Raw genomic sequence first — 23,626 nt, 5'->3', positions numbered from 1 at the left:
CATGCAGCCCATTTTGGATGCCAGGTAAGTGCAGGGTGCATACGGAGGCTCTGGGAGGGCCTCCTTGACCTTTTCCAAAACCATCTGGTGCCTACCTTCCTATCTAGATGTCTAATCTTTGCTTGGATGATCCTAATCGTTATTTTGCTAATATGCAAAATTAAGGATCTATAGGTAGTCCTTGACTTACAACTATTTGTTTAGTGACCAAAGTTAGAATGGCACTGAAAAAAACTGACTTATGACCGTATTTACACTTAGAACAGTTGCAGAATTCCCATGGTTATGTGAACAAAATTCGGCTGCTTGGCAACTGGCATGTATTTATGACAATTGCAGTATCCCAGGGTCATGCGATCACCTTTTGTGACCTACTTCCATACTTTTTGCAATATCAAACATACATATGCAAGGAGGGATATTTGCACAATAATATTGCAATGCATGTCTCATCAATACCGTCCCAAGGAATCTATACTGGTATAAGACCTATTTTTTCCCCAATATGCTGCTATTCAACCTAAAGCTGTTTGCATTTGCCATGGATAGTAATGCCAGTTAACTTACCCTGCAACGTTTCTCATGGCTTAATTTGGCAATTTAATTGCATAACATACCCTTGCAAAACCTGAGGTCTCTGATGAGGTCAACAACTAATGAAGAACTTCCACTTGCAGAGTTAAGTCAATTAAAAATTAAAATATATGTCAAGTGTTTAAATTATATATAATTAAAATGCCTAATCTAAATTCATTGTCTTTATTCTCACCCCTGGTTGGTAGGCTGGTGTTTTAGACAGACCAAGAGAGTTTAAGCCAGCTTTGCCAGGCACATGCTCTTTAGATTGGCTAAAGTGGAATTTCTCATAGTCTCCAGCTGCATGGACAATTCACAATATATGTATTTGGAAGTTATATGTAATACATTCTAAAATATTGGCAGCCGGTTTATTTACTCTTTCCCAAAGTCTTTGTAGTGTTATATAAGGATCTTATCATATTCTCCAGATGTGTTGGACTGTAACTCTTGTTACCCTTAATGATGTGTCCAGCTGGGAATTATGATAGTTGTTGTCTAAAACATATGGGGTATATTTAGTTACGGAATACTGTCCTGTTGGCTGGCTCTGCTGTGATTTGAAAAAGCTGATGCTTGAATTCTCTGCCTGTTCATTTCATAGCCCCTCTTTTTCTTCTCCATTCTACATGGTAATGCTCTCTAATGTGATATATCCTGTCCGTTGCCATGGCATCCTTTGTGAGGTCACCAGATAAAGCTAATTGCCCCCTCCCACAGGAAGAATAATTAGTGAAGAGAGGGTGGGGGACTGTAATCAAAGCCCACTTCCCTTTAGTTTGATTTAGATAAAGGAAAAGCATACAGATAGGCTCCTGTTCTTTAACTGGGAAAGGGGCAGGGAAGGCTGGTTCAGACAATTAGCCTCAGGTGGGTGGTGTGCCATTTATCCGTTGCTTATTGGCTTCAATCCAGGAGTAGCTATGAACAGCTTTCTTAAAATTATCTTGTAGCCGAACAGCATGTTTACTGAATTCAGTCCTGATTACACTCAAATAAATGTTTTGAGAATCTGCACATAAAGAACAATGCTTTTGGAAAAGTGGAAGGTGACAGGGAGGCTCCTGCAGCCGCTTAAAAAGGAGATGGGCCCACATACTCTCCATGGGCTACAGATATAAGTAGTTGTTTTGAAGCTGGACAGCAAGTGGCCGCATCTGCTTTTTAGGCAGCTGCAAGAGCATCCCAAGGGCATGCCATCAGTTGGCTGCACTTTATCACTGAAAATCTGTGACATGATTTGCTCTCAATGTTTAGTTGTTAGAAATAAGTGTTTTAAAAATATTTATTAACAACATTTATGGTATATATCAGTAAAATGTATCTGCCTTAAACATTCTATTAGTGCACCATCTAGTGGTGTCATTTTGTGATAATCCTTTCTCCTGCAGTCCCTTCTTTAGGAAACCCCTTAATTTCCATCCATAGCTGGGTCCCTATACTATGTCACCAGGGATTAGATGAGCTCTCCTAAGAGCAGCAGCAGCAGCAGCAGCAGCAGCAGCAGCAGCAGACCCTGACTTCCTAGATCAGGGGTGTCAAACTCACATTGTTATGGCAGCATCACATGACTATCGGGACTTTCCTTCCCCTTCGCTAAACCGGGCGTGGGCATGGCCAGCGTGTGATGCATCCAGCCCACGGGCCAGGAGTTTGACAGCCCTGTCCTAGCCCTTTCATTGACTACCTGGTTCCTCCATATGGATTAATCTACAGATCCCATGATAACAATAGAAGAGACTAGATAGGGTTGAACTATGTAGTCCTTGGTGCTCCCTGAGTTTGGAGAGCATTAAGGACTCCATCGATACCTTTATCTGCAGCAAGTGCCCTCATTGATCACCTCCAACTAACACAAACTTCAGTGCCTGAGAATGATAGCTTGTATAGTCTAAAACCTTTAGAGGGTATAAGGTTGGAAGAAGGTGATGGCAACACTATCAGGTCAATTGGAAACCAAACCAAAAGCACCATCTTCAAGAAAAGATTGGACTGCCATTTGTCAGAAATGGTATAGGATCTCCTGCTTGAACAAGGGGTTGGACTAGATGACCTATTAGGTCCCTTCCAACTCTGTTAAACTGTTATATTGTAGAAAATTATCAGTGACAAAGTGTCATGAAATGTCTGACAACAGGGTAATCTACAGTGAACTTTCGGTTACTGACCATTAGAACTCAGTGTCACCCCAGTGACTCATAAATGCATTCATCACTCTCAGGTGCCTAGACAAAAAGTTGAGCAGGAATTTTGAGGCTTCTTGAGAAAAACATATTTAGCTGAGTTTTCTTGTTTGTTTTGTGACTCATTGAATCTGAATCTATGTCTGCCTCATACATCCGCTAAGTTAGACCAGGTGTGATAGCAAAAACAGCTAAAACAGCAGCATAAGTTTACTCTCTGCAGCCATGTCATTTTAATCAATTTTCTTGGCATTTAGATCAAGGTCCCTAATCAATATTAGACCTGATATTGCTTGTGAAGTTTTAAGAAGCCTAAGTGCAAAAGTTAAAAAATAGAAAATCATTAAGATACTTTTTGTGCAGACGAATTTCTGTTCAAAATATAGCATAGAATTGTGCCATACTAATTAACACGTAAACAGCTTCATCCTTCAAACCTTACCTACCTGCCTGCCTGCCTGTCTGTTTGCTTGCATGCTTGCAAAGTCAAAACAACATTGAAGCAGCTTTCCTGTTTCACATTTCACATTTCTCTATAAGAATTACATATAGTTTATCCTTCCATGACATTGCATCACATGTATTACTGCCTCCAACTTCATATAATTGGATGCTAATAGCAGAGGTATGGAAGTGTTTAATATACAGACATCTCAATAAAATATTAAGACTGAATCCGCATTTCAGAGGGAGTAGGGGAACCCAAGATGGGACTACCGACAATTTCCATGCTGTATAGTGTCATACTTATTGGACAAGAAGATAAAGTGTAGAAAAGTTTATTTTTACAGTATATAGCTTTGTTCTAAATATTATTCCCTGCCATCTAATGAATGATAGTCCTTTACTCTGTCTTCAAAATCTTCAATGTTTGCCAAGAAAATTGCAGCATCTGCAAATTATTCCATTGTTCGATCTGTATATTGTAACCAAAGATGTTAGCATCTTTGCTAAATATTTGGCACAAATATCCATCTCACCCAAATCTCAGGTTGAAACTTTCTATCTCTGAGAGCCTTCTATTTCTTAGAAGCACCCATTCCTACATCCAAACCAAACAACATGCTGCAAAATACAATTTCAAATAAGATAGACCCACCATCCTCTTTACTTTGCATTTTCTAACACATTATATTTAATTCATGTTTTTCCCTTGCCATACAAGTTTAGATCTATTCTTCTACAACTGTTTAAATGGTGCATCGGTTATCAAAACAGGTGTGGTCTAAAATAAAAACATCACTACTCTAGGCATCTTTTATGGAATATGGATGGTATAAAAATTTAATAAATAAAATAAAATAAAATAAAATAAGAATAGAGTAGAGTAGAATAGAATAGAATAGAATAGCAATAGCACTTAGACTTACTGTAGATACAGCTTCACAGTGCTTTTTACAGCCCTCTCTAAGCGATTTACAGAGTCAGCACATTGCCTGAACAATCTGGGTTCTCATTTTACCTACCTTGGAAGGATGGAAGGCTGAGTCAACCTTGAGCTGGTGAGATCTGCCAAATTGCAGGCAGCTGGCAGACAGCAGAAATACCCTGCAGTATGGCATCCTAACCACTGCGCCACCACGGCTAGAATAGAATAGAATAGAATAGAATACAACAGAACAGAACAGAACAGAACAGAAATCCAAAGCAAGACATCCATTTTTATCACAGGAATTCTCATCAGCAATGGCAGTTGTAGTTTCCTTCATGTTAACATGTATTTTAAAACATATTCCATGTCTTAACATACTTATTTTGAAATAACATACAGTTCATGATTATACCATATTCTCTCTCTAAAAATCTATTTTATTCATCAACTCTATTTGATATAACATTTTAATTTTTTTGTTAAAATCTTCATCTTCTGTTTGTTAATCTTGAAAGCTGCTAATACCATCAAATTCTTTCAGTTGGCCATTAATATTTCAATTCCCCTTAGAAGATTTTTCAAAACTAACAGTTGATACAGTTGTCCTCCACTTACAAGAAGTCACTGAGTATATATTTAGTTACAAAAGATCCTGAAAAAGATTACTCAGATTTGAAGTTCCAGCCTCTGCTTCCTCACAACCTATGGTCATGTGACTGCATTTTGGGTGCTCAGTATTTATGCACACATTTGCTACATCTTGCAGTCATGAGACCGCAATTTAGGACATTTAGGACATTTTTGCCAGAAAGAAACCCCACCCCATAGCGAACAATAGGTTCACTTAATGACCTTATTGTTCACTTTATGACCACTGTGTTCTCTTAACTACCTTGGTAAAAAAGATTATAAAATTGGATGTAGTCATGTGGTAACCTGTTTAATGACTGTCATGACTTACAATTGAAATTGTGGGCTCAATTATAGTCATAAGGACTACCAGTTATTTTTAAAATCTTTATTCCCACAAGTCTTCTGTCTTGTCTCTTACCTCACTGCAGTATTTCAAAGACTAAAATAAACAAGAGAGGAGAGAGTGGGCATTTCTGTCTTCTTTTTGTATCTCATGGGATTTTGTTAGATCTCTATTAACAATTATTTGTGCTTTCTGTGAACTATAAATTGATCTTACCCATTGTATAATTTTTTCCAAAATTCACATTTACCAAAAGCATGAATAAGAAAGCCCAGTTAAAATTGTCAGAGGCCTTCTCTGTAAGAAAATCAATACAGTTTCTTTTATATTATGTAGCTCCCAATATTCTAACATGTCCAACAATTGTAGTCTTCAGTGGTCATGCAAATTTATGAAGTATTTTTGTTTTGCATTGTGTATGTAAGAGTGCTTTTATGGATTTATGGGCCTAAAATTATTTTTGCTCCTGGATAAAGGATGTTCTCCACTTCCATTGTTGGGTTGGTGTATTTGTGTATTAATGGAGCCAAAGCCTTACACTTTGCTGTGTGAACTTTAGCTTGCATGAAATCTAGTGGTTTTAAACAGGTGTGGGAAGAAGTGAAACTTTGGGGGATTTAAAAGCAAAACCATCTCTCTTTCTCTCCTCTTCCCCAGCCTGTATTCTTTTTCTGAATACTTAAAAATTTGTCCCTGGCCTTTATTGTCACTTTATTGGAATGACTTCAAAAAGGAAACTGGAAACTTTCTAATCTATAGGACAGGCAGAGCATTCCGTTCTGATTTGCCAAGTGAGAAAGTTCTGCATTAAGTGCTTCTGAAGGACTCTTAAAAAGAAAAGCCAAATTGCACATATCTTGTTACTATATTTCACAGTTTAGAAAAAGCTGGCATCAAATACTTCACACAGGGAGACAAGTATTAATCTAGAACAGACATTTTATGCCCTGCTCTGCCCTAGAGATAGTTTTTGAGATCAAGATGAGACATTGCATTTAGAGTTGCTGAGTGTCAGGCAGCATACAAATTTAATAAATTAAATTAAATTGCTTCAGGCATGAAAAAATTCCAATAAAAGATTCTTTTTTTGGAGTGAAAAAAGGTAGACACAAGAACAACTTTACAGGCCTCCTAAATTATTTCTAGAATTTCTCTAGGCAGGAATGTTGATCATTCTTTCTTATTGAATTAAAGTGCTATATATATATATCCTATAATTGGCACAAAACAATGTTGCCAAAAATATTGCTATCTTTGTTGCAGGTCTTACTTTGTATCCTTTGTCTCTCTTCTGAAGATCTCACAACTAATTTGTCCAAGCATGCCCTGGTAACATATATTTTTTTCTGTGATGGCACTATGATATTCTCAGCTTGTCCCCAGCCCATGAGTGAGACTGGTTGGCATTAACAAGTTGTAACTAGTGTTAAAAGTATTATTTCCGCTCTTGTTTCAAAATCATGCAAGGTCACCAGCAAGGTATGTAAAAAAAAACTTGCAGGCAAGTCAGGTAGGTGTCAGTGACCAGAAATAGAAGCAGGAATGACAAATTTCATGCTGATGTAGGTTTTGTTTTTGTTTTTTGCTGATTCAAAGATAGCGGTGAAACTCCATAATGGAGAAAGAACCTGAATCACTAACTAACTAATATGAGGAGAGTTATATTTCTCAGCTAGTTACTTCTCTCTGCCAATCCTCCAACTCCATTCGAAGGTAAAACAATAAAAAAATAAAGAGTGATAGAGTAATACTCTCAGATACAAATGCCTCAGAGCAGGGGTCTCCAACCTTGGCAACTTTACGACTTGTGGACTTCAACTCCCAGAATTCCTCAGCCAGCTTTGCTTTGCTGGCTGAGGAATTCTGGGAGTTAAAGTCCACAAGTCGTACAGTTGCCAAGGCTGGAGACCTCTGCCTCAGAGAACAGGAAGCCGACACTGCCTTGATTGTGCAACTACCTTGGTCCTATAGAGAAAGGGAAGCAAAACTGATTAGCTGCTGCACAGCCATTCTTTTACTATAAGGGAAAGGAAATAATTGAAAGGGACAAATGCAGAAAAATGTAGTAAAGACACAACAGAAGGTTAGTTCAACATTTCTCTCATGAGTTTTGTCTGAAATGGTGTAGGGTTTCCTGCCTGGGCAGGGGGTTGGACTAGAAGACCTCCAAGGTCCCTTCCAACTCTGTTATTATGTTATGTTATGAGTTTACTGGGGGGGGGGGGGGTTGCCGTATTTAAAAACAAAGTTATCTTATTCACTGATATAATAAAATACTTTTAAAACATAATCTGAAATGTGCTATTTTTATTGGTAATATTCCCTCTTCTGGAGTGCAGTCCAACCACCATAAAAATAATAAGAACAAATAAAAATTATAGAAAAATAACACAAAAGCAATGAATTCACCATTTATTTGCAGTAAAGACTCCTATAACTGTGAAGGAAGACAAATATATGTGTCCCAGGATAATGTTGCAAGATCCACCTGAGTCAGTCACCAGGATTAGAGATGTGCTCTTCCAAGCTTTCAGACTCATGCAGGACCACCCTGAGGAGGGGTCCAGCACAAGTCTGAAAGCTTGGAAGAATAAAACTTCTGGTCCTAGTGACCGCCTTAGATTGGATACTACAACTTCTGTAAATATAAAGTCCTAAACCTACTTACCATCCTACATTTGCTATTAAGATTTATAGCATACAGCCCCACAACTATTCTCACATCTGTTCAAAAGAAATATTTTTTCCTAAATAAAACGATGGAATTCTAATCATTTCAGAATACTGTTGGAGCAAAATTGGCTAATTCACTATCTCATTCCAAATAAAACAGTAGAGATTTCCTCTCACCATGCTTCCCTACTTCAGGCTTGCAAGATTCTGTTAATGCAGCCTCGTAATAAAATAGATTTAGCTTATTTAATCATGTTTCCTATCTGGTTTACCTGGGAGAGTTGATATCAATCTTGCAAGTCTGAAAGTATAAGCTTTCCACGGCCACTTTTAATCTCCTGATCAACTTAGGTCTTTGTAAGTTTCTTTCTCTGGCCATTACATTCTTGGGGGCTCCTCCATCTCTTGCCGGTTTGGTTCCTAGGAAGCATCTCTTTCTCTTGTCCCTCAAGGTCATCCAAACATTTCAGGTGGAGGTGGGCTAGTGATCCAGGGGACAGAAAATGCTTCTAAATACTTAAAAAACATACCTCTGTTCCCATCCACAGTACCTGACTTCATCTCCAAGATTAGGGGAAACAAGAACCAGAGATTTTACATTGTTTTTAAAATCTAAGAGACCTCAAGATTACTCATATAGAATAGATTAGATTAGATTAGATTAGTGTAGATTAGATTAGGATAGAATAGAATAGAATAGAATAGAATAGAATAGAATAGAATAGAATAGAATAGAATAGAATTTTATTGGCCAAGTGTGATTGGACATACAAGGAATTTGTCTTGGTGCATATGCTCTCAGTGTACATAAAAGAAAAGATACGTTCATCAAGGTACAACATTGTATTGACACAATATTGATACAACAATATTGACACTTATGATATCTGAAATGAAAATATATGAATGACCATTCACTGAGGTAGTGTTACTGTAATCCAACAGGGCAAATAACTTTGCTATACTACATTATGATGATGTTATATGTTTCATTCATAGGATGGGCACAAAATGTGGACAGCATTGTAGCTCCAAGGGAGAAGATTGGTAGTTGGATGGTATAACTGTGGTAATTTGTACTGTAAATGTTTATGGGGCACCTATTTTAGAAGTTGAATTAATAGACTAAATAGTAGACATTTGTATCATGATACAGGAGCAGATGGTCTAAACAGATTTAAAGCAGCCTATCAAAGATGCTTTAATAACTCATTGGTCTTTCAAGTCCATAAAATACATTATTTTAGAACTCTTCTTTTAGTCCAGGTTATTATGGAATCCACTGTTTACAAAGCTACAGTGCATAAATCTTCATGTCTCTTGGAGAGAAATGTGAGTTTAGAATTCTCTTAAATACTGAGATAATCAAGTTCTTGTAGAATACCTGAACAATGGCAGCTATAAGAATAATTTTGAAATATTATCTTTTTTCTATATAATTAGTACTTCTGCAACAGCCTTCTCCTGCCAGGTGTCTCTATCCTCTTCCTGTGTGGCCATTGGATAGACTCTCTGGGGAAAAAGGAATGGCAGTCTAATGTATCTAGAGGACTTTAGTGGGGAAGGTTCTAAACCAACCAATTGCCCTCGTATTATAGCTATATCCTTGGTATCCCCAAAAGGTAGGGATATTATGCAGAACATGAATCCTGGAACTCTTTCCAACCCTTAATAACTGTGGTATGATTCAGTTGACCCCGATGGAGGAGGAAGTGGGTTTACAGTAGAGGAGTTAGTAAGATTTTTATCTAATCTCTCATAGGGAAGCTTCAGCCTGAATTTTTTTTTCTTTTCAGCTCCTGATTAGATATGGCCCATTTTTGTATTCAAACTCTCTTTTCCCAGCTTTTATGCCCCTCATTTTGTTTGGGTTATGTTTTGGACAGAGTTCTGGTTTATTTATTACATATTTTCTGTCCAACTTTCTATTTGCTTATTTATCTATCTATCTATCTATCTATCTATCTATCTATCTATCTATCTATCTATCTATCTATCTATCTTTCTACCTACCTACCTACCTACCTACCTACCTACCTACCTACCTACTTACCTACCTACCTATCTATCTATCTATCTATCTATCATATTTCTATACCGCCCTTATGATATATGTGTTAGGGTTATGATGATGGGGATATAAACCCAAGGATCAGTAAGAAAACAACAGAAATATGCCCTGTTAAGTGGTGGTGAAATCCACATTTTTTTACTATCAGTTCTGTGGATGTGGCTTAGTGGGCATGGTGTGGCTTAGTGGGTGTGGCAGGGGAAGGATACTGCAAAATCTCCATTCCTACCCCACTAAGGGGCCAGCCATTGGTGGTATTTGCCGGTTCTCCGAATTACTCCAAATTTCCGCTACCGGTTCTCCAAACTGCTCCAAATTTCCACTACTGGTTCTCCAGAACCTGTTAGAACCTGCTATATTTCACTCCTGCTATTAAGCCTTCACTTGTAGTCTTAGTCCTAGGAGCACATTCAATCTATAGAAATGTACATACGCCCAGTATTTACTTATTTTTGATTATTTTTATCCCATTCTCTCATAACTAACAGAACTCACGTTAACACATACGCTATTAATATACAACATATTCAAATATAAAATGCAAAGTTATCTAGCGTAATCTAAATCTTGTTTTTATTCCTCTAGTTATTGCTTCTGATCTGATGTATCTGTTCCTCCTTCTACGGTATTCTCTAGGCACGTCTTTGAAATGTGAATTTTTGTTTATCTCGCAAGTTAGTTCAGATCAACCCTGTCCAGAACCATATTCAAAGGCCCATCTGTAATGATTCTGCACTTTTCCCCCATCTACAACAGACCAATATCAGATTTGTCTTGAAGATAATTTCATCAGATAAGAAGACACTGGTTAAACCACCCATTAGTGAGTTGGGATAAATTAATGAAAACAGGGATATTAAGAGATAAGGTGTATCTGTAAAATTAACTTCATACTATGGCTCCCTAACAGTTTAGACAGAGTGTACTGTTCAGGATTCCTACTCAGACTGATAAGGAATGCATGTCCCAAATGCAAAGTATTCTGAACAGTGAGAGCAGAAATGAAACCCAGAACAGCCTGTGAGTAACATGGATGAGACATTAAAAGCCCTAAGTCACTGTCTATCCATGCAGAGATAAGAAGCCTACCCTCATGTTATGTTAGTTGTTTTGGGATTTGAGGGCAGGCTTTGGTTGACCAATAACGCAGCAGTGACTCAGAGCTGAGCGATCACTTCCTTTCCTAGTATTTTGTTTGATAGATATCTAAGTTGATCTGTTGAGTCTTGCCTGGGTTTATGTCATCAGATTGAGCTGTTTACTTAATAGCAGGATTCCTGAGGGTATTCCTTTCTTAAAATGGATAGCTGAGTATTTCTTTTTCTGCCAATCCAAGAGAGTTAATGGTTGAAAATACAGGAATTGTCTTGAAAACCAATACAATTATGTGTTGTGGTAAATTTTGCAGCTTTTGCAATTGTTCTTTCCTCAGGTCGGTATTTCTAGAAGAGTTGTGTGTACAAACATTGTAAACTTTTGAATATTGATTTGCAAAGGTGCTTCATTGAAATCAACGACTTTACCAAATAAATATTTTTAAAGCAGTATTCTACCTTAAACACCAGGAGTTAAAGACAAACTTTTATCATATTTATTAATTTTTATTGTTAAAATAATACTGCTACCATCACTTTTAAAGTGATCTCACATTAACTACTTATAATACTTGGCAGTTATTTAGGCGTTTGGAGTAGTCGAAATATTTCCCATAGATCATCTCACAAGAAATCTAGAAGGGAGACTGATATCTTTATCTATCATTGGAGAAGGTTCTTTGCCCAAGTCCAAGTGTCTGTTTCTGTGTTCTCTGACAGAGCAAGATTTGAACTGTAGACTTCCTATTTCAGTCTCTTTGTCACTAGGACACCTGCAGTTCTTACTATGTGTGGAATATTTGTTGGCCAATCAGTGACTTCTCTTTTTATTATCAGTAACCAATGGCCTATTTTCAATCGAACTTCTGCTTATTACTGGTTAACATCTACAGTATGGAACCAAGTTGTTTCATGGATCTTCTCGTTCTACAGGAATCTGCCAACCATTGAGCTCAGCAGGAGAGTCTTTTCTGAATATTGTTATTCTGTGTGGAATATGGACTTTATGACCATGGAGAAGAACCTTCTGGCCCTTTCTTAAACGACTTAATTGATTTTCTGTCATTGGTTTCTGGCATTTGCTTAACTTTTGAATCATTTTCTTTGTTGATTCTGTATTTCTTTAAACATCACTGCTTTTAAATCACCATTTTTAATAAAATGTTTAACAGTAGCTGCTCCGAGACAGTATAAAGCAAAATATAAATTATTGAATGAATGAATGAGCAAACTGGTTCAGCACACACAATACCTGCAAACTACCTCTCATAGACTTTACTGATAATTTCCATTTAGCTGATGAGAGGAAAAACTGTGGATTTGGTAAATTATATTCCAAATTGTTTGCAGTATGCGGTCATTTTTCTACACATGCTTCACATTCAACTGGAATATGGAACCTAGCATACATGGAAAACCGCTGTCCAGTGCCAGAGATATTCATTAGCAAAAATTATAATCTTTTACACAGGCCTTTAATTGGAATCACTGTACTAATAGAGCAGCAGCCTGAAGCCATATAGAGAAAGGTTATGTAATTACATGGGAAACGCAGTTTGTCTCCACGTTAGGCACGGAGGAGTTTGCATTCATGCATTCTTTTTCTCAACTTGTCATTGAATGTTTCTGGTTATCTTTTTATTTATTTATATCCACCCTTTTATTATTTTTTACAAGGCGTATCAACACATTTTGCTCCTCCTACTTTCCCCATAACAACAACCCTGTGAGGTGGGTTGGGGTGAGAGAGAGTGTGACAGGCCCAAAGTCACCTAGTTGGCTTTGGTGGCTATAAGACGGAACTTGAATTCACCATCTCCTGCTTTCTAGCCTGGTGCTTTAACCACTAAACCAAACTGACTCGGTCATTGAGCCTTTCATACATAGCTTATAAGACATTGGTAGGCATGTAAAAAATTATTCAAATTTGTACATAGAAGCGCATCAGGATTAGATCAGATCCATCTGATCTAAGGAATACAAGAAGGAACCATAAAATATATGGAAAGGCGTTGGTTTCCAGTAAGGCGAATGGCTATTCTGAAGGTGGCCTAAGTTACTTTAAACAGGCCTTTCTGTTAGTGCCAAATGCTAAGATTCTTTCTGGGAAAGGGCCATTTGCGACTGGAAGGGGTGGAAAATAAGACAGAGGAGAGGCCCTAAATGGCCTCAGGGCACGAGCCTGTTTTGCACGGCTTGCTTCTCCGACGACGTCCCGTTCACCGCGTACGCCCGATGAGCATTCGCCGAGCCCCTTCCTCTTGCAGCGAGTCCTTTCTACCGCAGGCAGCTAGCTCTCGTGTGTGCGCGCGCACGCGTACTTATTCCTATGTGAACACACACGCGCACACCCCCTCACGCACAATTACCCACGCCTCCTTTTCGCAGAACCAAAAATAGCCTCGCGTGCTCATTGCGCCCCCAGCCACCCACTCCCCGCTCCATTCTCTTTCTCTTCCGAGCCTGCCAGGAGCATCTTGCGAGCGAGCAGGAAAGGCCTTTTTGTGTGTGTGTGTGTATGCGCGCCTGTGTGCCTTAGTTCCCTTCCTTCTCTTCGGCGGCGCTGGAAGAGAGAGAGAGAGAGAGAGAAAGGAGGGGCCGTGCGCTCTTGCGCCTCTGTGAGCGCGCCGGGGCGGGGAAGGTGGTACCGGCTGCTTTGATAGCGTGTCTCTTTTTCTGTTTTATCCTACCACTACCACCACCTCCTCCTCCTCCTCCTTCTCCTCCCGTCTTTCCTTTCTTTCGCCTTCCTCCCCACCCGTTTTCTTCCTCCTTCCCGTTCCTCCCCTTCTTTCATTCTTTCTTCTCCCTCCGTGCTTCAGAAGCTGGGCTTTTAAATGGTTTCCTCGCGGCAGGCGGGAAGAAGATGCTCGGTAGCAGCGGCGGCGGAGGCAACCATCACGTCAGGAGTCTGCAGCAGGACGCGGAGCTGAACGGCGAGGAAGGGCCAGAGGAGCTGAAGGCTTTCAAGAAGGCGGCGTCCGAGGGGAGCAAGGCCATGATGCAGAAGCGCGCCAACCCCAAAGGCCCCGCCGGGGTGGCGCCCAAGACGGCTGAGCTGAAGGTCTTCAAGTCGGACAGCGTGGAGGCTCGCCTGCCGGTGGCCTCGAACCTGCGCAAGCAGAAGTCCCTCACCAACCTGTCCTTCCTGACCGACAGCGAGAAGAAGATGCAGCTCTACGAGCCCAAATGGAGCGACGACATGGCCAAGGCGGCCAAAGGCTTCGGGGGCCGTAGCCTCAAAGGCGGCAAGCAGGCGCCCTCGCTCATGTCCAAGAACCTCTCCCGGTCCGAGCACTCACTCTTTCAGGCTAAGTTGGCCCCGGCCACCAGCAACAAACCGCCGCTGGCGCCGCTGCCTTCCAACCTGGGCAAGCCCAGCCGCATCCCGCGGGGGCCTTATGCCGAAGTCAAACCGCTCAGCAAAGCCCCCGAGGCCGGCAGTGGCGACGACCCCAAGTCGGACGACGAGATCCTCTCCAATAAGGGCAAGACGGCGCAGCAGAAGCAGCCCCAGCAGCCGCCCCAAACGGCCACTCAGCCGGCCGGGAAGGGGGCCCCGACGGAGGAGAAGGCTTTCCTGAAGGTGGATCCCGAGCTAGTAGTCACCGTGCTGGGCGACCTGGAGCAGCTGCTCTTCAGCCAGATGCTCGGTGAGTCAGCCTGTCCCCTTCCTTCCCGTGGGGGGTCTGCCTTGCTGGTGAAGGTTATTGGGGCTTTTGAGCAAGGGAGTCATCGCTCCTTCGGAAGGCAAGGCTGTATGGGGGAGCCTGCGGGACTTCGGGGGTGAACTCCCCCATTGATTTCGCCCTCTCGGTACACACCAAAGCTGTTTGGTGCCTGCACTGAGTCTTTTCAGGGAGCCAAGGACTTTGAGGCTTAGAAAGAGCAAGTAACACTCCAAAGAAAGGGATATCCTGGGTTTGCCATTTCAGTTTGGTCATTTTCCAGCTGTCAGCACTCTTGGCAGGTTTCCTGCCATCTTCATAATGTATTCATTCTTGTTTTGTTCCTCGAGAGTGGATGCTTACTCCTTTTTCCAGGGGAAAGTATAGAATCATTTCTAACCTGACCTCATTGGCAGGTTTGGACTAAAATGTTTTTGTTTTTGTTTTTGTTTTCAGGCAAAATCCCCCCCCCCACATGGTTTACACAATTCAAGGGAAGGATAACTGTGTTTCCTCTTTCAGTCAATTAAGCAGAGCAGGGTGAACAAGCAAAGAAAATTGGTAAAAAAAATTGGGGCAAATCTAGACCCAGAGTTTAGCAGAATGGGGTGTAGAGTAGAGAGGGATTAGTTTTCAGGGGCATGGCAGAAAGAACCCATGCTAAAATGGATGGCTCCCCATTTGTTCAGCTGGGGAATGATAGTAGAAAGGGCCCTTCTCTGTGTTTGCAATTATGTCATGGTAGCATTCTAATCGTTCTGCAGGCAGTTTATGGGTACGTTCTATGGGAAGGGGAGAGAGAGATACAGCTATTGTGACTGCTATATGAGCAGCCATTCACACCGCTGGAAAAGCACAAATGGTGAGATGCAGCAGGCTGTTTTTTGTAATTTCCTATAGACAAATGTGCCCCCACGGTTTAGCAGATGTGCTTGGACATTCTGTAAGTCATTACCGCTCTCTGATTGAGGCTGGTGGCAGAGGGGAGTGGTCACTAGCATCTCTACACCAGCTGCAGTTGAAAGTGGGGGCACACGGCTGTAGGGAGGGAGGGATGGGCTGATGCATCCTTGAACAGACTGAGAAGAATGGACTCTTGTTTGGTTACTAAGGTGATCTGCAAAGGAACAGTGCTGCTGCCATTGCTACTTTCTCCACCTGGAATTTCTCTGAGACATCCGCCCAGGAATGGCTGCTTTGCAAATGCTGTATGCTTAGCATAGAGAGAATAAATAGCAGTACTGCCTAAGTACCAACAGTTTGGTTTCTATGCAACGGCTTGGCTCATAATTATCCATCACTAAGGAATACAAAATTCTCTTCTCCCCACCCCATAAATACTGTTGTCTAACTGATCTGTATGCAGAAGGGAGAGAATACAAACGGACATCTACATTTAGGAGCAGGAGATTTGGGAGAATATCTAAAATACTGGGATTGGTACTCTTAAACTGCAATCCTGCATACTTAGTTTTCCATAAGCGTATGGAATCCTGCTGTAAGAAATTTAGGATTATCTGTCTGCATTCTCTTGGGTCATGTGCTGTCTGTATCTTAAAAAACTACCACACCCTTTAGATTGACTAGCAACTGTTGCTACTATTTGAACTATTCAAAGAACACGATTTGTGGTATCAATAGCATTATAATTTTGGGTAATAGACTAGGACCAGGAGTAGGAGGAAAAATGACTGCAGTAGCCCAACCAGAAATATCTATATGAGAAAGGAGTCTGGAATTAGGAGCAAGCTATGAAAGTTGAGAAGTCTATTGCTGGAATAACTGAAAAACACAGATTTAGGATTCTTATGTTATGGTATGTTACAATGCGAAAAGGATATGTCTGGGACACTAGCATTTTGGCAGAGGCTGTTTCTGAAAACAGAATAATAAAAGATGAAATAAAAGAACGGTTGTTAGGTAAGCACTGCATAGAGAAAGTCCTAATTTGGGAGCCTAGCACATATGTTGCATGGAAAAAGTCCTGAGGTCAGTCTTTCAAATCCATTAAGATTAAGACAAATCTACTGGAAACTCTGGAGTGCGACTGCCTCAGTATAGGTAGTTCAGAGCCAGTTAGCTTGGTAGTCAAGATCCATTTGCCCTCATTCCAGAGTAAGGAGAGACTGAGTAAGGAATGTAAGGTGTAGTGCTTAAAGAAATTGTGACTCATTCCCTCTCAGCCTAACCCACCTCACAGTGTTGTTGTGGGGAAAATAGGAAGAGGAAGGATTATTACATATGTTTGCTACCTTGAATTACTTAAGGTGGGATAAAAATAAAAAGTGGAATAATGGATTTAAGTTACTGGAAGGCCACTTCTAACTGAATGTTAGAAAAAATGTCTACCACTTTGGCTACTTTAATGAAGGAGTCAGTTATATAGAGTGATGGTATATTTGTCTTTACTGGATGTGTTAAGCAGATGGTACACAGCCTTCTATCAGGGATGCTTTAAATGGATTATTATACTGAGAAGGGAATTGGATGATGGCCTAAGTGGCACCTTCAGGTCTTGCATTTCTGTGAGTCTGGAAGGGATGGCTGATTTTTCAATTTGCTACTATGTGATGTGCCTATCAATTTGGTTGGCTTCAAAAAAAAAAAGGGTGGGTGGGTGGGTGGGTTGGACCAATTCATGGAAGTCATGGGAATCAGTGGCTATTAGCCTTGATGGCAGTATGATTGCCTCTGAAGGCCATCTGCTGAGAAACTGTTGGGTTTCCTTGTGGAGCTTGTTGGCTACTGTGAGAATAGACTGCAGGATTAGATGGACCAGGAGTTTGATTCAGCAGAGCACAGCTTATGTTGTTCTAAACAAAGACCTTTATGTAGAAAAACAATGAGTACATTGGATATATTCTGTTATGTTTGAAGATGATATGAACTCAATAATGGCAATTCAAGTGCTTCTGAATCATTATATTTATGTAGAAAAAACAGTGTACAAAATAATATTGAATATTCAAGAACATTAGTAAAGATGGAGATAACATTGCAGAGCAATCACAGAGCTCTGAAGGATTCCGACCACATTTATTGGGCACTGGCAGAATTGAGAGAAAATACAGCATAACAGACTGTGAGATGAAAAAGAAGATTTGTGTCAGAAGAGGAAGTTGTTGACAGAGCCACTGAACAAATAAGAGAAATAACTTATTTGAAAATTATAAGTCTACAGAATCTGGACGATATAGATAGATTAAACTTTTGCATAGTGCCTCTTTCTGTTGCCTGTAGGAATGTCTAAGTTCTCTAATTTGCAAATTGTTATAAGAGGGGAAAAATCCTTCCAAAATATGAAAAAAATGTAGACAATTTGTCATAATAGCAATTAGCCGCTATTATGAGTAGGGATAAAGCAAATTGCCCTTGAATTTATTTTGTATTTTGAAATTAAATTCTTGTTTTCCGCTTTCCTCAAGCACTTTTCTCATAGGACATTTCCCTTTGCATCTTTGGTATTCCTTCTTCCATGCCAAGGAATAAGTACATTCACACAAACACACATACACACACACACACACACACACACACACACACACACACAAAATTTGTAAAAATGTAGAATGAACCACAAGGAAGAAAAAACAAAGCAGCAAACTTAATTGCTGTTTTTCCTGTGTGAACTGTATTCTCTTAATTCTTTGTGATTTTTTCCAAATATTCTAACCTAGAATGATAGATGCTTATCATAGAATCACAGTGCTTCAGATGACATTTAAGTCATCAAGGTCAATACTATGTTCTATGCAGGAATCCAAATGAAAGGATCCAAAATAGACTAGCTTCTTTTTATATGTCTAGGATAGGAGAATTCACTATCTTCCAAAATGACTTGTTAGGAATGACAGTTTAAACAGACCATTATTCCACGCCTTTATTCTGGGATAATATACAACAGGTCGTGTTTTTCTTCAGGGTCATTCCTTTTCAGGTATATGGAGAGATTCTTGTTGCATAACAATTGTCTTTTCTTCTCAAGGCTAAATGTGCTGTTTACACAGGCTCTTCTTGTACACACATTTCTAATATCCTTTCATCTTTGTAACTCCTCTTTATATCAGTTCTGATGTTCTCCAATTTAACATGCGGTATCTTGAGCTGGGGTGTGACCAGTGCAGAAGAGTGGAAGCATTACTTTCTATGATTTGAAAATTATACTTCTACTGATGCACCCTGAAATTGTGTTTGTCTTTTTGGCAAGCACATCACAACTTGTGATTAAATATAATTCCAAGTTTTCTTTCATACATATTATTGCCTAGCCATGTATCTATAAGTGTATAGTTGTACATTTTGTAAGTGTATATTTACATTGTTTTCTTTAGATGGAGAACTTTGCATTTGTTTCCGTTGAACTTCATTCTGTCACTTTGAGTCTCTCTCTCTACTTTATCAAAATAAATTGAATTCCTTGTGAATTTGATTTTGTTTATTCTGCTAACTTTTTATATGTTTCCCAGGTAGTCTTTGTACATGTAAGTGTGCATGCATACCCACACATATATGGTATTTTCTGTTATTTTGTGTATACATTTGAACCAATAGGTTATTGTGCATATTTGTGACAGGATATTTTCAGGAATGGCTTAATTAATGTAGTACATGGAGAAATGAGGAGAAATTATAAGGGAATAATCAGTTTCTTCCAGGTGACTTTGGTCTGCAGCCTTCAAACCTTCACTCAAGAGACACACTTAATTTGAATCATCCAGTCTTTCTTCTCCAGGTTCTTTTTGCATCTTGAATTTAATTATACTTCTCTGGAGAAAATAGACAAGTGTCTCAAGCCTGATTTGGCCTAGCTTCTCATGTTTTTAATATTTTCAATCTATTTTATTTTCACAGCAGGTGTGTGTGTGCGTGTGTGTGTGTGTATAAAAATTTAAAACTACAGATATATATATGCATATATTTTCTCTTTGTGCATATTCCAGCTTGAATGCTTTTATTAATGTTCTCCAAATATACATGATTCTGAATGCAATGTTACCTGTTATACATGCTTTTATGTGCATGCTTTGTAAATTGCATAGAAAAGTGTGATAAAATTTAATTTTAGATTTATAAATTGCATATCAGTTTGTATATAAGATAGAATATGTACATTGTAAATATTTGTAACGCAAACAAATTTCTTCCCTATCACTGTTTTTATTGAATCTGTACCTGATCTGCTTATTAGAACAATAGAAAATATCTTAATTTCTATTTCAATTGCATTGCATATTTATTAATTCCTTCTCAGCAATCTTTTCTCTGGGTTGGAGATCTGATATGAATTTTTCTTTTTTTAAAAGAAATATGTTTCTGTGCACTTCTTTGTTTGTCTTTCCCAATGTTTACATATATTTATGACACCCACTAGATAATATTGTACTCCTTTAAAAACATTCATTCTGCTTTGTATCTATAGCTTACCTAGAATCTGGTAAGCCATTCTTGCTGGTTTGGTGAGCAATTAAACACTATGTTGGGATATTAATCTTAATTTATGTCACTTGGCACATCTAGCTAAGAATTTCATTTATCATTTTATTGTTCATCCCTGTAAAGACACAAGAGTTTTGGAAGACTTTATGATGTGCTTCCTATTCAAATGCTTTACATTATTTGACATCATTTACAAATTTGTCCACACCTTTTCTCAGGTTGTTAATTATTCTATTAACAAGAACAATTTTTATACACATCATAGAAGGCAACTTATTGTGCACCTATTTTACTGTAATGATACAACAGCTCATAAATTTCCTTTCTCTCATTGTACGATTAACATAGTTGTAATTTATTCTAGTCCCTTACTATTTATTTTTGTGGGGAGATTTTTGTGAAAGTTGCTATCATACACTTTCTTGAAATATAAGAAACCAACATAAACTAGCCTAATTTATTAATATGGCCTCAATTTATAGTTGTTCATACCAGAAGCTATAAATGAGGTTTCTCCTGCAAATGCCCAGGGATGTGCATATGAAAATAAGCCATCCATTACATGATGTGGGCATTTCAATTTACAGAAGTAAAAATAGATATGAAAGTGTAATATTAATCTTTTAATACACCTCACATTTTTGTACTACTTTGTTTCAATATTGTGTGGTGTTTACGTATTATAACCAGTACTTCCCTTTTAGATAAAAAATGCTAGCCATGGCATCCTAATTTGGATAGATTGTGGTTAATTTTTGGTAGAAGTGAGCAAGGGTATGAAGCTGATTATTTAGTTATATAGTAAATCTTCAGTTTAATTTTGGACAACATCCTAATATGGCTACTGTAAAATCAAAGTGGAAATTTTTGACTTCTTTACAATCATACCAGAGAGAAGAGAAAAGGGGGAATGTAGAAGCTAGGAACATATTCTTGTAACATTAAACCATGATTTAGGTTTTGACTGAACATAGATATTGTCCTTTGGGATGTATCAACAGCTCAAACTATGAAAATAACCGATCTCCCTTTTTTGCAAAAGAAAGGGAATTTCCGGTTTCTTTAATTAATTAATAAAAGAAACCTGAAATTCCCTTTCTTTTTAATTAATTAATTAGCCTATAGGCCATATCAACATATTGGTTCAAACATATATTACCAATAACATTCTAAACAATTTAAAATGAGAGTAGGGTAAAATACAATAGTTAAAGGATAAAATACAATAATTTAATACATAAATATGTAAAATAAAATGACATAAAATTATGTTTCTGTATCACCTCTGCAATCTACCCCAATTAGGCCCACATATGCCGATCTTAGTGGGACCATTTTAGTCAGAAATTGTGCTGTATTAAATGATGTTTTCAGATTCTGGCCCCACATGAGGTATGTTTTTTTAATATGGGCCATACATTTAATATGTGGATCAAGGAGGTTTCTTGTAAATTATTCCATAAATGATATACAATGTCAAACTAGTAGAAGAAGTTGGAGTAGAGATGTCCTGGGATATTTACTTAAACTAAAACTGGAGTGATGTATAAAGTAAATATCTATTCAGTAAAGTTATATCTTTGCTAAGAAACCTAGAAATGGCTAACAAATCAATGAGAGAACTGAAGACAAAGTACAAGTTGCATCATCTGAATTGAGGCAAATCCTGGACTAAATATAGATTGTGCAGATGTATCCTTGGCATTAATTAGCCAGTATGTTATGTAGCGTAGAGCAAGAATGTAGTTGCTGTAAGTTATATATATTTTTCTTGGAAAGTGTCAGAATATATGATTGGTTATATAGCAATATGAATAGTACCAGGAACTGTTTAATTATATCAGTGGCTTGGCTCAATTCTTAATCTCACTTTTTCACTGATTCCTCAGCATCTAAATTACATAATTAGGATACATGCTAAGCATACCATCCCAGTAGGTTTCAAATCTGTTAACAAGAAGCTTCCAGAAATAAAATACCTCTCTTAATTCATGGGGACTGCAAAAATCTACATGGGAAGATTCTAAAGCAGAAAATAAAACTCTCAATTTGTAGTAAACTTGAAGTCAGTACAGTGATTATTTTAAGCCAGCACAGGTTTGTTAAGGATTAACTTTGTTAGTTTGATTTTGGTGAGAAAGTGTCTCATTCTCAGCAAAAATTTGATGAAATACACCATACAGTTTGTTCTTGGGCCCAGAATTTTTTAACATTTTTATTAATGATTTGGATAACAAGAAGGAAAGCAAGCTCATTTAATTAGTATATGACACAGAATTGAATGAAAGAGCTAAAATGAGCATGTTTTGGAAATTAGAGTTGAAAACCATAGTTTTCCAATTTGGGTGTAATAAACTTTATTCAGTTCATACAGGGTCTTCAGTGTCGCAGCAATAAGAATGGAGGATGGAAACATTGCAGAAAGCTTATGAAAATCTCACTTAAATATGGTGATGTCTAAATGGGAGAAGTAGACAATACAGTGGATGGCAAGATGAATTTGATCTGAAACATCACTTATTACTGTACATCTCATCCTCCATGAATTTTATGAAGATTAAAAATAAGATAATCCTTAATCTTGTTCTAAGAAGGGGAGGATTTTATGCACATATAAACCCAGAGGTGATAGATGTAGTTTGACTTATATTTCTATCTTGACCTTTAGACTTCTCTTTTCCATAGTAAGAAATCCATAGCGGTAGAACTGCTGTTTTGGAAAATCCTACAGTCACCTGTGATTAATATCCTCTTGACACTTGGCGAACTGAATGGCATACACAATCCAAAGAGTGTATAGCATGAACCAAAAGCAACATCATAATAGCTTATTTTGAAACTTGTTATGTCTCTCTATCAAAATGCCCCAAGAGGAAAAGTGAAGAGGGAAGCAAGCTAAAAATTCAAGTTAGTAAGTCAGAAGAATGGAATTCACCACTAACGGTTTGAATTAACTCTGGTAGCTGATGTCCCATACTGTAGATCCCTTGTTAAAGCAGCCTGAACATTGCTGACACTCCAGTTCCCCTTTCCAGGTTCTGTTTCTGCTTTGAACTAAGTTCATTAGTTCATTTCTCAGGCTGAGTCATATGACAGAGGAATTGTTTAAATTTATGTGTATAAACATTAGGCTTGGCATTTGTATATATTGGAACATGTATTATTTTAAACATGACCTATATCTAAAAATGCATTTTTAGTCTGTGCCTTGATTGTCTCAGGGTGATTATATATCTTCCTTTGTTTTTTTGGCCTTGCTTCATCTAGCCACAAATAGTGTTCTGAAGGAGTCCCTAAATTCTGGAAGACTGCCAATTTCTGTGGTTTGTGTGATAATGTAAAAAAATAGATATCAGTATAGAAATTCTGCATTAAATTGCATGAGCACGCAGAGGTGGACATGGGCAAAGGGGAGACCTTAGTTACAGAGGAACAACTGATTAATTTATAGTGGATCATATAGAAACTGAAAATTGATGGATTTCTTGCAAAATGCCAGAGAAGATGGATCATAGTCAAGGACTAATACAATAAACTTTGTTTGTGGTTAAGCATGCATACAAAGGATTTTTTAAAG

General features: G+C 38.4%; 1 protein-coding gene and 1 long non-coding RNA gene across 10 annotated transcripts in view; one reads left to right on the top strand and one right to left on the bottom strand.

Annotated features, from left to right (window-relative positions):
* LOC131193963 (uncharacterized) overlaps window positions 1-13,806 on the bottom strand; it is a 41,295-nt gene extending 27,489 nt beyond the window's left edge. For 2 of the 3 annotated variants that reach the window (XR_009154073.1, XR_009154072.1), the window contains exon 1: window positions 4,226-13,806. This is a non-coding gene — a long non-coding RNA (uncharacterized LOC131193963). The remainder of the gene's footprint in view (window positions 1-4,225) is intronic. The other variant, XR_009154074.1, reaches the window with a different exon arrangement.
* NAV1 (neuron navigator 1) overlaps window positions 1-23,626 on the top strand; it is a 282,699-nt gene that overhangs the window by 76,768 nt on the left and 182,305 nt on the right. For 6 of the 7 annotated variants that reach the window (XM_058174445.1, XM_058174444.1, XM_058174441.1 and 3 more), the window contains one exon: window positions 13,768-14,598. The exons of the other annotated variant lie outside the window; for it this stretch is intronic. In XM_058174445.1, coding sequence (XP_058030428.1) covers window positions 13,768-14,598 — 831 coding nt within the window. The remainder of the gene's footprint in view (window positions 1-13,767; window positions 14,599-23,626) is intronic. 7 annotated transcript variants of the gene reach the window in all.

Source organism: Ahaetulla prasina, chromosome 3, assembly GCF_028640845.1.
Source record: "Ahaetulla prasina isolate Xishuangbanna chromosome 3, ASM2864084v1, whole genome shotgun sequence".
NCBI lineage: Eukaryota > Metazoa > Chordata > Lepidosauria > Squamata > Colubridae > Ahaetulla > Ahaetulla prasina.
This window is presented reverse-complemented; position numbering and strand designations above follow the sequence as displayed.